This window comes from Salvelinus sp. IW2-2015, linkage group LG19 (assembly GCF_002910315.2).
Source record: "Salvelinus sp. IW2-2015 linkage group LG19, ASM291031v2, whole genome shotgun sequence".
Classification (NCBI taxonomy): Eukaryota; Metazoa; Chordata; class Actinopteri; order Salmoniformes; family Salmonidae; genus Salvelinus; species Salvelinus sp. IW2-2015.
The window spans coordinates 6,265,421-6,279,531 of record NC_036859.1 but is presented as its reverse complement, the minus strand read 5'-3'; the positions used below and the strand labels follow the sequence as shown (position 1 = coordinate 6,279,531).

Below are 14,111 nucleotides of genomic sequence, written 5' to 3'. Positions count from 1 at the left end.
AATGCAAGTAAAACTAAATGCATGCTTCAACCGATCACTGCCCGCACCTGCCCGCATGTCCAGCATCACTACTCTGGACGGTTCTGTAATGTGGACAATTACAAATACCTAGGCGTCTGGTTAGACTGTAAACTCTCCTTTCAGACTCACATTAAGCACCTCCAATCCAAAATTAAATCTAGAATCAGCTTCCTATTTTGCAACAAAGCATCCTTCACTCATGCTGCAAACATACACTCATAAAACTGACTATCCTACCGATCCTTGACTTCAGCGATGTAATTTACAAAACAGCCTCCAACACTACTCAGCAAATTGGATGCAGTCTATCACAGTGCCATCCGTTTTGTCACCAAAGCCCATATACTACCCACCACTGCGACCTGTATGCCTTCGTTGGCTGGCCCTCACTTCATATTCTTCGCCAAACTCACCGGCTCCAGGTCATCTATAAGTCTTTGCTAGGTAAAGCCCCTACCTTATCTCAGCTCACTGGTCACCATAGAGCACCCACCCGTAGCACACGCTCCAGCAGGTATATTTCACTGGTCAACCCCAAAGCCTATTCCTACCTTTGCCCGTCTTTCCTTCCAGTTCTCTGCTGCCAATGACTGAAACGAATTGCAAAAATCACTGAGGCTGGAGACTCATATCTCCCTCACTAACTTTAAGCATCAGCTGTCAGAGCATCTCACAGATCATTGCACCTGTACATAGCCCATCAGTAAATAGCCCATCCAACTACCTCATCCCCATATGGTTATTTATTTTTTTGCTCCTTTGCACCCAGTATCTCTACTTGCACATTCATCTTCTGCACATCTATCACTCCAGTGTTAAATTGCTAAATTGTAATTACTTCGCCAGTACGGCCTATTTATTTCCTTACCTCCCATCTTACCTAATTTGCACACACTGTATAGAGTTTTTTCTTATGTGCTATTGACTGTACATTTGTTTATCCAATGTGTACCTCTGTGTTGTTTGTGTCGCACTGCTTTGCTTTATCTTGGCCAGGTCGCCGTTGTAAATGAGAACTTGTTCTCAACTGGCCTTCCTGGTTAAATTAAAGTGAAATATATATATATATATATATATTATCACCTTTATTTAACCAGGAAGGCCAGTTGAGAACAAGTTCTCATTTACAACGGCGACCTATATATATATATATATATATATATATATATATATATATTTATATTTATTTTTTTTTTTTAAACAGTCGACCTCACCGCAAAGGAACTGGGTCATAGCCAACACAGGCAAACAAAAGAACCCAGAACACAGAGATGTATGTTTGCTTTGCGCTTGCACATTCCCATATATTTTCCCTTTCTCAGAACAAAAAGGGGGCCAGGGCTTTGCTTGGCCGTGATAGGCATGTAAAGAGAGAGAGCCAATGAGAGACAATCAACACGTGTAGTTGGGGAGCGATAAGCTGAGCAAATATCAGCAGATATAGAACAGCACGTTATGAAGCCGACAGCTCAGCCCTGTCTGCAGCCGCAGACTCTATTACACTAGCTTGACTGAATTTATAGTGACCAGCCCAAGACAGAGACAGCCAGGCCATCTCTCTCTCTCTTTCTGTCTCACCCCCCCCCCCCCCCCCACCCCCACCACGCAGCATCGCTCTCCCTCCATCAATACCACCGGGAGGAGAACACAACACTGTCATATATTTGTTTAATCTGTGAGCAGAAGGCCAGACATCCTCTTTTCGAGCCCATTCATTCCCAGCACCAGAGGAACAGTGGCATCCTTTTTTTTATCTATCTCTGCCATGATGATGATGGGGTCTGTAGTGTGGGAGTCTGGATCCATTCTCATAAAGCCTTTTTTTGGAAGGGAAACAGCAGCTCTGATGGACGTGTCTAATAGGGTTTACTTGGGTTCCACAGAGGAGCAGTACAGTAGATAAGGCCAGAGAGACGCTATATTATAACATGGAACCACTGAACTCCACATGCAATGTGGTAGAAGCTTAGCTAACCTTTCTCTTCATATGATTAATTTGCTTGCCATTTGCCCTTTATCATATACATAGTCTAGACAAAATCTACAGAGGTGTTTGTTCCCATGTTGCTGTTAGTTTCAATATGTTGTTTTCTGGCAAACCCCAGTTCTCCATATGTTAGAATGAATTGGYTTGTGGTACAGCAGGGCTAGGGGAACAAGCTGCAGCTGAACACGGTCCCCTCAATGAGGATGTGGCAGCCCTCTAATTGACAGCCTAAAGATGTAAAGGTGTGCAGCGCTCATTTTGGGGGAGAGCACACGTCGCGCGAAGGTATTGCTAGGACCGATATGATTAGCAGAGTTTAAGGTTTTGGCTAGCCCTGTTGACTTTGTTTTGTTTTCTATGTTTAAAATCGGACCCTGTAGAGCTCTGAAAGAGCCAGGATTTAATGAGCCTTTTCTTAATAAAAGCCTCTTTGTTTGCACTGCGCTCCGGTCTCCTGTGCCTTTACATTTAAGTCATTGCCTATGCCCCGACCTCCTAGACCAGCGTTTTCCAGACCCCAAGGGGTGAACATTTCGTTTTTTGCTCTAGCACTACACAGCTGATTCAAAAAACAAAACGTGCCACCCTTGCGGTACCGAGGACAGAGTTTGGGAAACGCTGCCCTAGACAGTGTAAAACCCCTTGCACTGTCACATAGCCGCAATACACCCCCTGCTGTACATTCAGGAACATATGACTTTGGTGGGATTATTCACACACTCAAAACCCAGACCAGATAATGGGGCTAGATATGATCTCTTCCTTTGTCTTGCCTCTCTCTCAGACAGTGACAACAAACTTATTATGTCTGATTCCTTCACTGATTTCAAATGACTGTTTCCACTCGGTACCCGTTGGGGGTCTGATCACAGTTAATTATGTAGCGTTGGATACGGGCTCTGAAACTCGAAATTCACTTTAGCCCACCCTGATACTGGGCACAGACGGGATCAGTATCCCACTGGGCACAGACGTCAGCTCAATATCTAGTTTTGATTTACATTTGGTCGAGTTGTTATTCAACGTGAAATAAAGAAATCTCGCCATCATTGGATTTAGGTTAAAAATATGAAATGCCCTTAGGTTTTCTTCTTGCAAATCCAATCAGTTTCCCACATTGATTCAATGTCATCACATAGATTTTGGGGATTGAAATTATGTGGAAAACAACGTTTATTTAACTAGTTTTTGCCGGGTGGGATAGACTAGTTATTGTATATGCAGTAACGCACAGAGGGAAGTGGTGGCTGGTGTTACTTTAAATCGGAGGACGGGTTCATTGTAATGGCTGGTATGGAATAAATGGAATGRTATCAAACATATGGTTTCCATGTGTTTGATGCCATTCCATTAATCCATTCCAGCCATTATGAGCCTTCCTCCATTCACCAGTCTCCTGTGGCAGAGACTGACGTCTCAAGGAAGCAGTTTTTCTCAAGGTACACAAGAGCCTCCGTATATCTTGGCCAGTCGTTTCAGTTAAGCACGTCTGTTCTTTACGGTAGTGTTTAATCAACACCAATAATTACAGTTCTGAAAGCCTGACTGTCTGTTTGCTGCTGCTGCCGCTATCATTATCCATTTAGCCCCTTCACTCCTGTGACGCATGGCTCTTCTGTCTGCAGAGGAAAAACAAACTCTCTCTCACTGTTAATCCACAATCCCTCCCAACATAGAATTCAAATTGATAGAACGGACTAGAATTGATCAGCGTTCCCTGGTGGTTGTAACATCCGTCTATTTAAAATGTTCAAGAATCGATGCTTAATTGCCATGGTAATTGCTATTGTTCTCCTATGGGGACAGCCAAAGAACCCGTTTAGGTTGTGTATTTTGGAATTCTACCGCTCTATGACTGAATAATTAGCCTTATGTGACATCATCCATTCAACAAAGAAGGGAACAGGCAGTTTATACTCTTCAAAAGGGTTACAACCCGCCCGCCCTTGCCCCCATCCGCCTCACCTCGCCCTCCATGAGTTACTGCCTGTGTGCCCTCCTGTCACCTCCACTGGCCTGTACTTTAGCGTGTGTAGGTCTAGTAGTGATGATGGATGTCCTGGCTGCTACATAGTGGATAATATTACGAGTAGCCAGCCACTCAATAGGAGGGAGGTCTCAGGGGGCCTCGGGAACACTGCATCCTGCCAACCTGGGCCGCTCGCTAAAGAGTGACAGCCCTCTGGAGAGATCCTGGCCTTGGTTATACTAGGTGGGGGGAGGAGGAGGAGGAAGTCAACGGCCTGCCAGAGCTAGGCTAGCTGTCAGAGTGGGAGAGAGTTTTTGCTTTGAGGTGGCCAGTCAGAATGCCTGTGTTGGGTTGTCATATGAATGACATTAAGTATCTGTCAGAGAAGGTTATGGAGGTTTATTACAGTCTGACATCACAATTATGGGAACTGTCAATAACGCTCCTGACAGGTAGGATGTGATGTTCTGAACCTTTCGTTAGAGAGAGTGTCCTGGCCGATCCACATGATCCTCACTGTTCTCATCACATTCTCAAACAAGCCTTTCAGATTATTATGGTTACCTGATCAATCAACTGATCAACTAATATCTATTCTGGTCACTTGACCCCTCACCTGAACCCTGCAATACTTCACAAGGTTGTAATCACCTTTCTCAATCAACTGACCTGATTTTAAACATCAAACAGGTGAAAACACAGCACAGATAACAGTCTAGCATAATTCAATCGAACATCACAAACCAAGAGGGATTCGTTCCTTCACAACTTGGATGAAAGGAAAACACTTGTTTTCTCTTCTCATTGCTTAAGGCCCACCGGGGGATTCATTTGATGGGGTATTAGTTCTGTACGTTGATAAAAAGGAACACACTTCAACATCTTCCCTGCAGGAAAATTTTTAACTAACAGAAAATGTACGAGATTTACAGGCCCAATGACGGCAGAGGAACAGAACCCAATCCGTTTAAAACCCCATTTAGAGCTGTGCCTCGTGGCTAGGGCCTGGGAGACAGGGCAGTTTTCCATGGACCTGTAAAAGGCTGGGCTGACGGATGGACCTACACTCTTGGAAAAAAAGGTTATATTTAACCTAAAAACGGTTTATACACTCTTAGAGTGTTTATAGGTTCTTTGACTGTCCCCATAGGAGAACCCTTTTGGTTCCAGGTAGAAACCTTTTGGGTTCCATGTAAATCCCTTTCCACAGAGGGTTCTACATGGAACCCAAAAGAGTTCTACTTGGAACCAAAAAGGGTTCTACCTGGAACCAAAAAGGGTTCTCCTATGGGGAGAGCCAAAGAACCCTTTTGGAAACCTTTTTTCTAAGAGTGTATAAACAGTGGGCTTTTATCTCTCAGAGAAGAGAGACAGGAACAAAGGAGCCAGCTGCCCGGACACATTCCCATTTCACCCCTTTAATCTTTCCTGTCATCGCCCCACCCCGGTGAGAGAACGAGAGGGCTTTCCCTCGCTCGTCCTTAGATGGCTCTGCTGGCTGTGTCTGGCTCACTGGCTGACGGTTCTAACAGGAGACAGTTCAAACAACCATCAATAGAACTACTCATTGGATTGATTTCTAGTTAAAACACATTGATGTGTTTTCCCAATAAGCCTTCATTAGGAAGCTTTCATCAAGAGCAATTAGATGAAGGTCTTTTGGGCAATCGATAAATCAACAAGAGTATCTGTATTAAAGCAAGCGTTGAGCCTATCTTATGAAATGCTTCTGTGGTTACTAAATACTACTGATATGTGCATTGTGTAAGTGTGGGAGACTATTCTTATTGTTTATGAATAAGAACTGATTCATGAATGGCTTATGACTGATGTTTCCTATTGCCTCTCTACTCGTTGGTTTAACTTATGAATGTAAACGATGTCATGAATCAAACACATACCACCATCTTGTTGAGGGAGACCCAGCAGTCTGAGGGGAAGTCCTGCAGCATGGGAACCAGGAACTGTAGACAGCCATCCCAGTGACACAGCAACAGCATCATACCAATCAGGTTGAAGATACGCATCACCGCACTGGCCAGGTCATAGGTCATATGGAAGATCTGAAACAGATAGAGAGACAGAGAATTAGTTCAAGTGGAGAGAAAGGATGAGAGAGAGAGAGTGTGTATGTGTGTGTGTATGTGTGCCTGTGCAAGAGAGAGATAGAGAAGCAGAGAGAGAAAGAGAGAGAGTGAGAGAGAAAGAGAGAAATAGAGAGAGAGAAAGAAAGCGAGAAACAGAATCACAGTCACGGAATTCTGTTTCATTTGAGATTTCCTGTTTAAAACCTCCGCCGCTTTTTTTCAATTTTAACCTAAAATGACATACCCAAATCTAACTGCCTGTAGCTCAGGACCTGAAGCAAGGATATGCATATTCTTGATACCATTTGAAAGGAAACACTTTGTGGAAATGTGAAATTAATGTAGAAGAATATAACACATTAGAGCTGGTAAAAGATAATACAAAGAAAAAATATGTTTTTTTGTACCATCATCTTTGAAATACAAGAGAAAGGCCATAATGTATTATTCCAGCCCAGGCACAAATTAGATTTTGGCCACTAGATGGCAGCAGTGTATGTGCAACGTTTTAGACTGATCCAATGAAGCATTGCATTTATGTTCAAAWTGTTGTATCAAGACTGCCCAAATGTGCCTAATTGGTTTATTAATAACTTTTCAAGTTCATAACTGTGCACTCTCCTCAAACAATATCATGGTATTCTTTCACTGTAATAGCTACTGTAAATTGGACAGTGCAGTTAGATTAACAACAATTTAAGCTTTCTGCCAATATCAGGTATGTCTATGTCCTGGGAAATGTTCTTGTTACTTACAACCTCATGCTAATTGCATTAGCGCACATTAGCTCAAATGTCCCGTGGTTGGGACACCGATCTGTAGAGATCCTTAAGAGTTAATGCAAAATTCTCTAGTGATCAAGATGACAAGTCCTAGAAGCAGGATTAAATGAGAAGACTCCAGTCAGCAGTACCATGTTGCCTGCTGTACCGTTGGACCACACCAAGCATGATTAATGAGAGAGGAAAGACAGCTCCCCATCAGACACAGCAGGAACAGAGCAGACATKTGTTACAGCCAGGTACAACACATCAATCAGAGATGTAACACACATGACAGGAGTCTCTCACTCACTACCGCACAAACACATACCAGTACACAAATCTGTAGGCACAGACGCGCACACACACACTCTCTCTCTCTCTGTGTGATGGACAGGAAACCATCAGGATTCCTGATACGTCATCTCACTTATCAAACATCTTCAGTCACAAGGTTGTCACTTTAGCCAACCATCTATTAGTACTTTGGTGTGATGGCTGAAATCATGGGGTAACCAGCTAAAATCTGTCTATGCTTCTCTAAGCCCAACTAGACAAAATTCACCAAAACATATACATCTGTATTTCTGCACAAGAAACCAAACTGACCGCAAGGACAATCACCTTTCAACGACCCCTGAGAAAGTATTAACAAAACACAAGATGGAAAACGAAATGCAGTTTAGTCAGAGTATGGTGCATTGCTAACTCACAGTCACTGACTGATGACTTTGTCCTCATACAGTACCTCTACAAGGGCTGYGATTGGACATGAATCACCAGTTGATATTTYGAAATGCCACTTTAACCTTTCAGGCCTTGTGACAGTTGGTTTCTATGAGCTGGAAACGGACAAAATACTGCACTTCATCACATCTATTTATAAAGAGTCCAACTGCTGCTTAGAGGTCAACTCGTGATTAGTGACATGTTAACCAGCTGAGGAGGAGAGGGTCAGACACACTGTTAGATGTATTATTATTTTTGTTCTTAAAGGGGTACACACACTTGTCACTGGGGTGGTACTCTGTTAGGTCATCCTTTGTACCTTTAGACATTGTAACGAGTGCGCTGAGAGTCGGGAAGCAAGAGGGAGTGTTTTAACAAATAAACACAACATAATACAAAACAAGAAACACGAACAACGCACAGACATGAAACAGAAACAGAAACAATAACACCTGGGGAAGGAACCAAAGGGAGTGACATATATAGGGAAGGTAATCAGGGAAGTGATGGAGTCCAGGTGAGTCTGATGACGCGCAGGTGCGCGTAACGAGGGTGACAAGCGTGCACCATAATGAGCAGCCTGGTGACCTAGAGGTCGGAGAGGGAGCACACGTGACAGATATACTGTAGGTACATAATTGTACCCCAGTTCATAACTCAGATAGTACCTTTCTTACATACTGTATAGTCCACAGGTACAAAGGTGTGTTTTTGTAAAAGGTACATTTTGCCTTTATAAGGAACCACTACATTGACAAAGCCATTTGTTCCTTGTARGTGGCTAAAATGTATCCCTACCATAGACCACTTAAACTGGTACAACACTCACGGGTGACCAAAAAATAACTATCTGAAAGCTACACCCCCACTAAGCCATGCCTCCAATATAATTTCCCAGTGTGCYATGCCTTTTCAAGTGCATTGTAGAGTTACCCCCCATGACTGTATTTGTTAGTGATAGCGACATGGCTGTTGAATTCATTTATTTTTCCAATCCTGTGGCCTTCACCAAATGAGTTCCTAGGCAAATGTTATCATTAAAACTAAACTCTTTATAAGGCCTTATTTTGAGGCCTACTTTTACCATGATACAGTGACCTGAAACTCATAGTTTACAGGCCACATCAGGCCTGCAAGCAGTGTTGCAAAATTCCGATAACTTTTCCCAAATTCCCAGATTTTCCAGAAATCCTGGTTGAAGGATACTGGATTTCTTGCTTATTCCTTCACGTTTCCAGGAATCTTACACCTGGGATTTCTGGAAAACCTGGGAATATTGGGAGAGTTACCAGGATTTTGCAACCCTACCTGCAAGTCACGTTATACTGGCATGCAAAGTGATGTGCAATTCCTATTGGAATCCAGCCAGAGTTAGGCTTTCCAAAAGCTGGAATTTTTATTCACCTGCAACCTGCACTCAGAATGACTGCCAGGGTTAGGGACATTGTGAGGAGACTTCCTAAGGCATTTAAACTGGAACAATCATTTCAGTAAAGGGTACAAAAAATCGAAATAAATGAGTTGATTAATTTAGAATTTTTTGGGTTATTTATATCTGTGTAGCATAAGATTAATCAATCAATGTAAATGCAAAAATACAGATATTTAAAACAATTCTAAAAAATCTACCTGCAGTGGAGCATGCTGTAAAATATCATAATGATAATGATTATGGTACTAATTGGCCTTTTATGGCACCACCACAKTGACAAAGCCGTTAGTTCCTTTTAAGTGGCAAAAACATCATTGTATCTTTTGGTGGGTACAAATATGTACCTTTCTTCAATGCATTACCGTACAGAACCATGTGAGATCACATGTGTATCTCTGAAGGTACATCATGTGYATTTTGATCTTTGTACCCCAGGGAACAATACTGTACTCAAAGGAGATGATTGTGGACTACAGGAAAAATAAGACCGAGCACGCCCCCATTCTCATCGACGGGGCTGCAGTGAAAGCAGGTTGAGAGCTTCAAGTTCCTTGGTGTCCACATCACCAACAAACTGACATGGTCCAAGCACACCAAGACAGTCGTGAAGAGGGCACAACAAAACCTATTCCCCCTCAGGAGACTGAAAAGATTTGGCATGGTCCTCAGATCCTCAAAAGGTTCTACAGCTGCACCATTGAGAGCATCCTGACTGGTTGCATCACTGCCTGGTATGGCAACTGCTCTGCCTCCGACCRCAAGGCRCTATAGAGGATAGTGCGAACGGCCCAGTACATCACTGGGGCCAAACTTTCTGCCATCCAGGACCTATATACCAGGCGGTGTCAGAGGAAGACCCTAAATTGTCCAAGACTCCAGCCACCCTTGTCATAGACTGTTCTCTCTGCTACCGCACGGAAAGAGGTACTGGAGTGCCATGTCTAGGTCCAAGAGGCTGCTAAACAGCTTCTACCTCCAAGCCTTAAGACTCCGGAACATCTAATCAAATGGCCACCCAGACTATGTGCATTGCCACCCCCCTCCCCCTCTTTTACACCGCTGCTACTCTCTGTTATCATCTATGCATAGTCACTTTAATAACTCTGCCTACATGTACAGTGGGGCAAAAAAGTATTTAGTCAGCCACCAATTGTGCAAGTTCTCCCACTTAAAAAGATGAGAGAGGCCTGTAATTTTCATCATAGGTACACTTCAACTATGACAGAATGTACAATGTAGGTAGAGTTATTAAAGTGACTATGCATAGATGATAAACAGAGAGTAGCAGCGGTGTAAAAGAGGGGGAGTGGGGTGGCAATGCACATAGTCTGGGTAGCCATTTGATTAGATGTTCAGGAGTCTTAAGGCTTGGGGGTAGAAGCTGTTTAGCAGCCTCTTGGACCTAGACTTGGCCGCTCCCGTACCTCTTTCCGTGCGGTAGCAGAGAGAACAGTCTATGACAAGGGTGGCTGGAGTCTTGGACAATTTAGGGTCTTCCTCTGACACCGCCTGGTATATAGGTCCTGGATGGCAGAAAGTTTGGCCCCAGTGATGTACTGGGCCGTTCGCACTATCCTCTTAGCGCCTTGTGGTCGGAGGCAGAGCAGTTGCCATACCAGGCAGTGTGCAACCAGTCAGGATGCTCTCAATGGTGCAGCTGTAGAACCTTTTGAGGATCTGAGGACCATGCCAAATCTTTTCAGTCTCCTGAGGGGAATAGGTTTTGTTGTGCCCTCTTCACGACTGTCTTGGTGTGCTTGGACCATGTCAGTTTGTTGGTGATGTGGACACCAAGGAACTTGAAGCTCTCAACCTGCTTTCACTGCAGCCCCGTCGATGAGAATGGGGGCGTGCTCGGTCTTATTTTTCCTGTAGTCCACAATCATCTCCTTTGAGTACAGTATTGTTCCCTGGGGTACAAAGATCAAAATACACATGATGTACCTTCAGAGATACACATGTGATCTCACATGGTACTGTACGGTAATGCATTGAAGAAAGGTACATATTTGTACCCACCAAAAGATACAATGATGTTTTTGCCACTTAAAAAGGAACTAACGGCTTTGTCACTGTGTGGTGCCATAAAAGGCCAATTAGTACCATAATCATTATCATTATGATATTTTACAGCATGCTCACTGCAGGTAGATTTTTTAGAATTGTTTTATATCTGTATTTTTTGCATTACATTGATTGATTAATCTTATGCTAACACAGATATAAATAACCCAAAAAATTCTAAATAATCAACTCATTTATTTCGATTTTTTGTACCCTTTACTGAAATGATTGTTCCAGTTTAAATGCCTTAGGAAGTCTCCTCACAATGTCCCTAACCCTGGCAGTCATTCTGAGTGCAGGTTGCAGGTGAATAAAAATTCCAGCTTTTGGAAAGCCTAACTCTGGCTGGATTCCAATAGGAATTGCACATCACTTTGCATGCCAGTATAACGTGACTTGCAGGTAGGGTTGCAAAATCCTGGTAACTCTCCCAATATTCCCAGGTTTTCCAGAAATCCCAGGTGTAAGATTCCTGGAAACGTGAAGGAATAAGCAAGAAATCCGTATCCTTCAACCAGGATTTCTGGAAAATCTGGGAATTTGGGAAAAGTTATCGGAATTTTGCAACACTGCTTGCAGGCCTGATGTGGCCTGTAAACTATGAGTTTTCAGGTCACTGTATCATGGTAAAAGTAGGCTCAAAATAAGGCCTTATAAAGAGTTTAGTTTTAATGATAACATTTGCCTAGGAACTCATTTGGTGAAGGCCACAGGATTGGAAAAATAAATGAATTCAACAGCCATGGTCGCTATCACTAACAAATACAGTCATGGGGGGTAACTCTACAATGCACTTGAAAAGGCATGGCACACTGGGAAATTATATTGGAGGCATGGCTTAGTGGGGGTGTAGCTTTCAGATAGTTATTTTTTGGTCACCCGTGAGTGTTGTACCAGTTTAAGTGGTCTATGGTAGGGATACATTTTAGCCACCTACAAGGAACAAATGGCTTTGTCAATGTAGTGGTTCCTTATAAAGGCAAAATGTACCTTTTACAAAAACACACCTTTGTACCTGTGGACTATATGTTAGAAAAGGTACTATCTGAGTTTATGAACTGGGGTACAATTATGTACCTACAGTATATCTGTCCCGTGTGCCTCCTCTCCGACCTCTAGGTCACCAGGCTGCTCATTATGGTGCACGCTTGTCACCCTCGTTACGCGCACCTGCGCGTCATCAGACTCACCTGGACTCCATCACTTCCCTGATTACCTTCCCTATATATATGTCACTCCCTTTGGTTCCTTCCCCAGGTGTTTTGTTTCTGTTTCTGTTTTCATGTCTGTGCGTTGTTCGTGTTTTCTTGTTTTGTATTATGTTGTGTTTATTTGTTAAAACACTCCCTCTTGCTTCCCGACTCTCAGCGCACTCGTTACAATGTCTAAAGGTACAAAGGATGACCTAACAGAGTACCACCCCAGTGACAAGTGTGGTGTACCCCTTTAAGAACAAAAATAATAATACATCTAACAGTGTGTCTGACCCTCTCCTCCTCAGCTGGTTAACATGTCACTAATCACGAGTTGACCTCTAAGCAGCAGTTGGACTCTTTATAAATAGAATGTGATGAAGTGCAGTATTTTGTCCGTTTCCAGCTCATAGAAACCAACTGTCACAAGGCCTGAAGGTTAAAGTGGCATTTCGAAATATCAACTGGTGATTCAATGTCCAATCGCAGCCCTTGTAGAGGTACTGTATGAGGACAAAGTCATCAGTCAGTGACTGTGAGTTAGCAATGCACCATACTCTGACTAAACTGCATTTCGTTTTCCATCTTGTGTTTTGTTAATACTTTCCTCAGGGGTCGTTGAAAGGTGATTGTCCTTGCGGTCAGTTTGGTTTCCTTGTGGCAGAAATACAGATGTACAGTGGGGAGAACAAGTATTTGATACACTGCAATTTTGGCAGGTTTTCCTACTTACAAAGCATGTAGAGGTCTGTATTTTTTATCATTAGGTACACTTCAACTTGAGAGACAATTAAAAAAAAATCCAGAAAATCACATTGTGATTTTTAATGAATTAATTTGCATTTTATGGTGGAATAAGTATTTGATACATCAAAGCAGAACTTAATAATTTGTACAAAACCTTTGTTGCAATTCAAGAGATCAACGTTTCCTGTAAGTTCTTACCAGGTTTCACACACTGGCGGGTATTTTGGCCCATCCTCCATCAGACCTCTCCAGATCCTCAGTGTGTTGGGCTGTGCTGTGGCAAACGGACTTTCAACTCCCTCCAAAGATTTCTATGGGCTTAGGTCTGGAGACTGGCTAGGCCACTCCAGGACCTTAGATGCTTCTTACGAAGCCACTCCTTTGTTCCCGGCTGTGTGTATTGGGATCATTGTCATGCTGAAGACCCAGCCACCGCTCTTCAATGCTCTTCTGAGGGAAGGAGGTTTTCCAAATCTCACGATACATGGCCCCATCCATCCTCCCCTCTACACGGTCAGTCGCCTGGTCCCCTTTGCAGAAAACACCCCAAAGAATGATGTTTCCACCCCCATGCTTCACAGTGGGATGGTGTTCTTTGTTGTACTCATCTTCTTTCTTCCTCCAAACACGCGAGTGGAGTTTAACCAAAAAGTTATTTTTGTTCATCGACCATGACCTTCCCCACATTCTCTCTGGATCATCCAATGTCCATGGCAAACTTCAGACGGGCCTGGACATGCGCTGGCTTAGCAGGGGGACACTTGCGTGCGCTGCAGGATTTTAATCTATGCGGCGTAGTGTGTTACTAATGGTTTTCTTTGAGACTGTGGTCCCAGCTCTCTCAGGTCATTACCAGGTCCTGCCATGTAGTTCTGGGCTGATCCCTCACCTTCCTCATGATCATTGATGCCCCACGGGTGAGATCTTGCATGGAGCCCCAGACGAGGGTGATTGACCGTCATCTTGAACTTCTTCCATTTTCTAATAATTGCGCCAACAGTTGTTGCCTTCTCACCAAGCTGCTTGCCTATTGTCCTGTAGCCCATCCCAGCCTTGTGCAGGTCTACAATTTTATCCTGATGTCCTTACCACAGCTCTCTGGTCTGGCCATTGTGGAGAGG

At 43.4% G+C, this 14,111-nt stretch overlaps 1 protein-coding gene across 1 annotated transcript in view; it reads right to left on the bottom strand.

Moving 5' to 3' along the window:
* Nucleotides 1-14,111, bottom strand: part of LOC111978943 (potassium/sodium hyperpolarization-activated cyclic nucleotide-gated channel 2-like) — a 66,336-nt gene that overhangs the window by 37,766 nt on the left and 14,459 nt on the right. Inside the window, exon 4 of the mRNA XM_070448769.1 lies at nucleotides 5,879-6,040. Coding sequence (XP_070304870.1) covers nucleotides 5,879-6,040 — 162 coding nt within the window. The remainder of the gene's footprint in view (nucleotides 1-5,878; nucleotides 6,041-14,111) is intronic.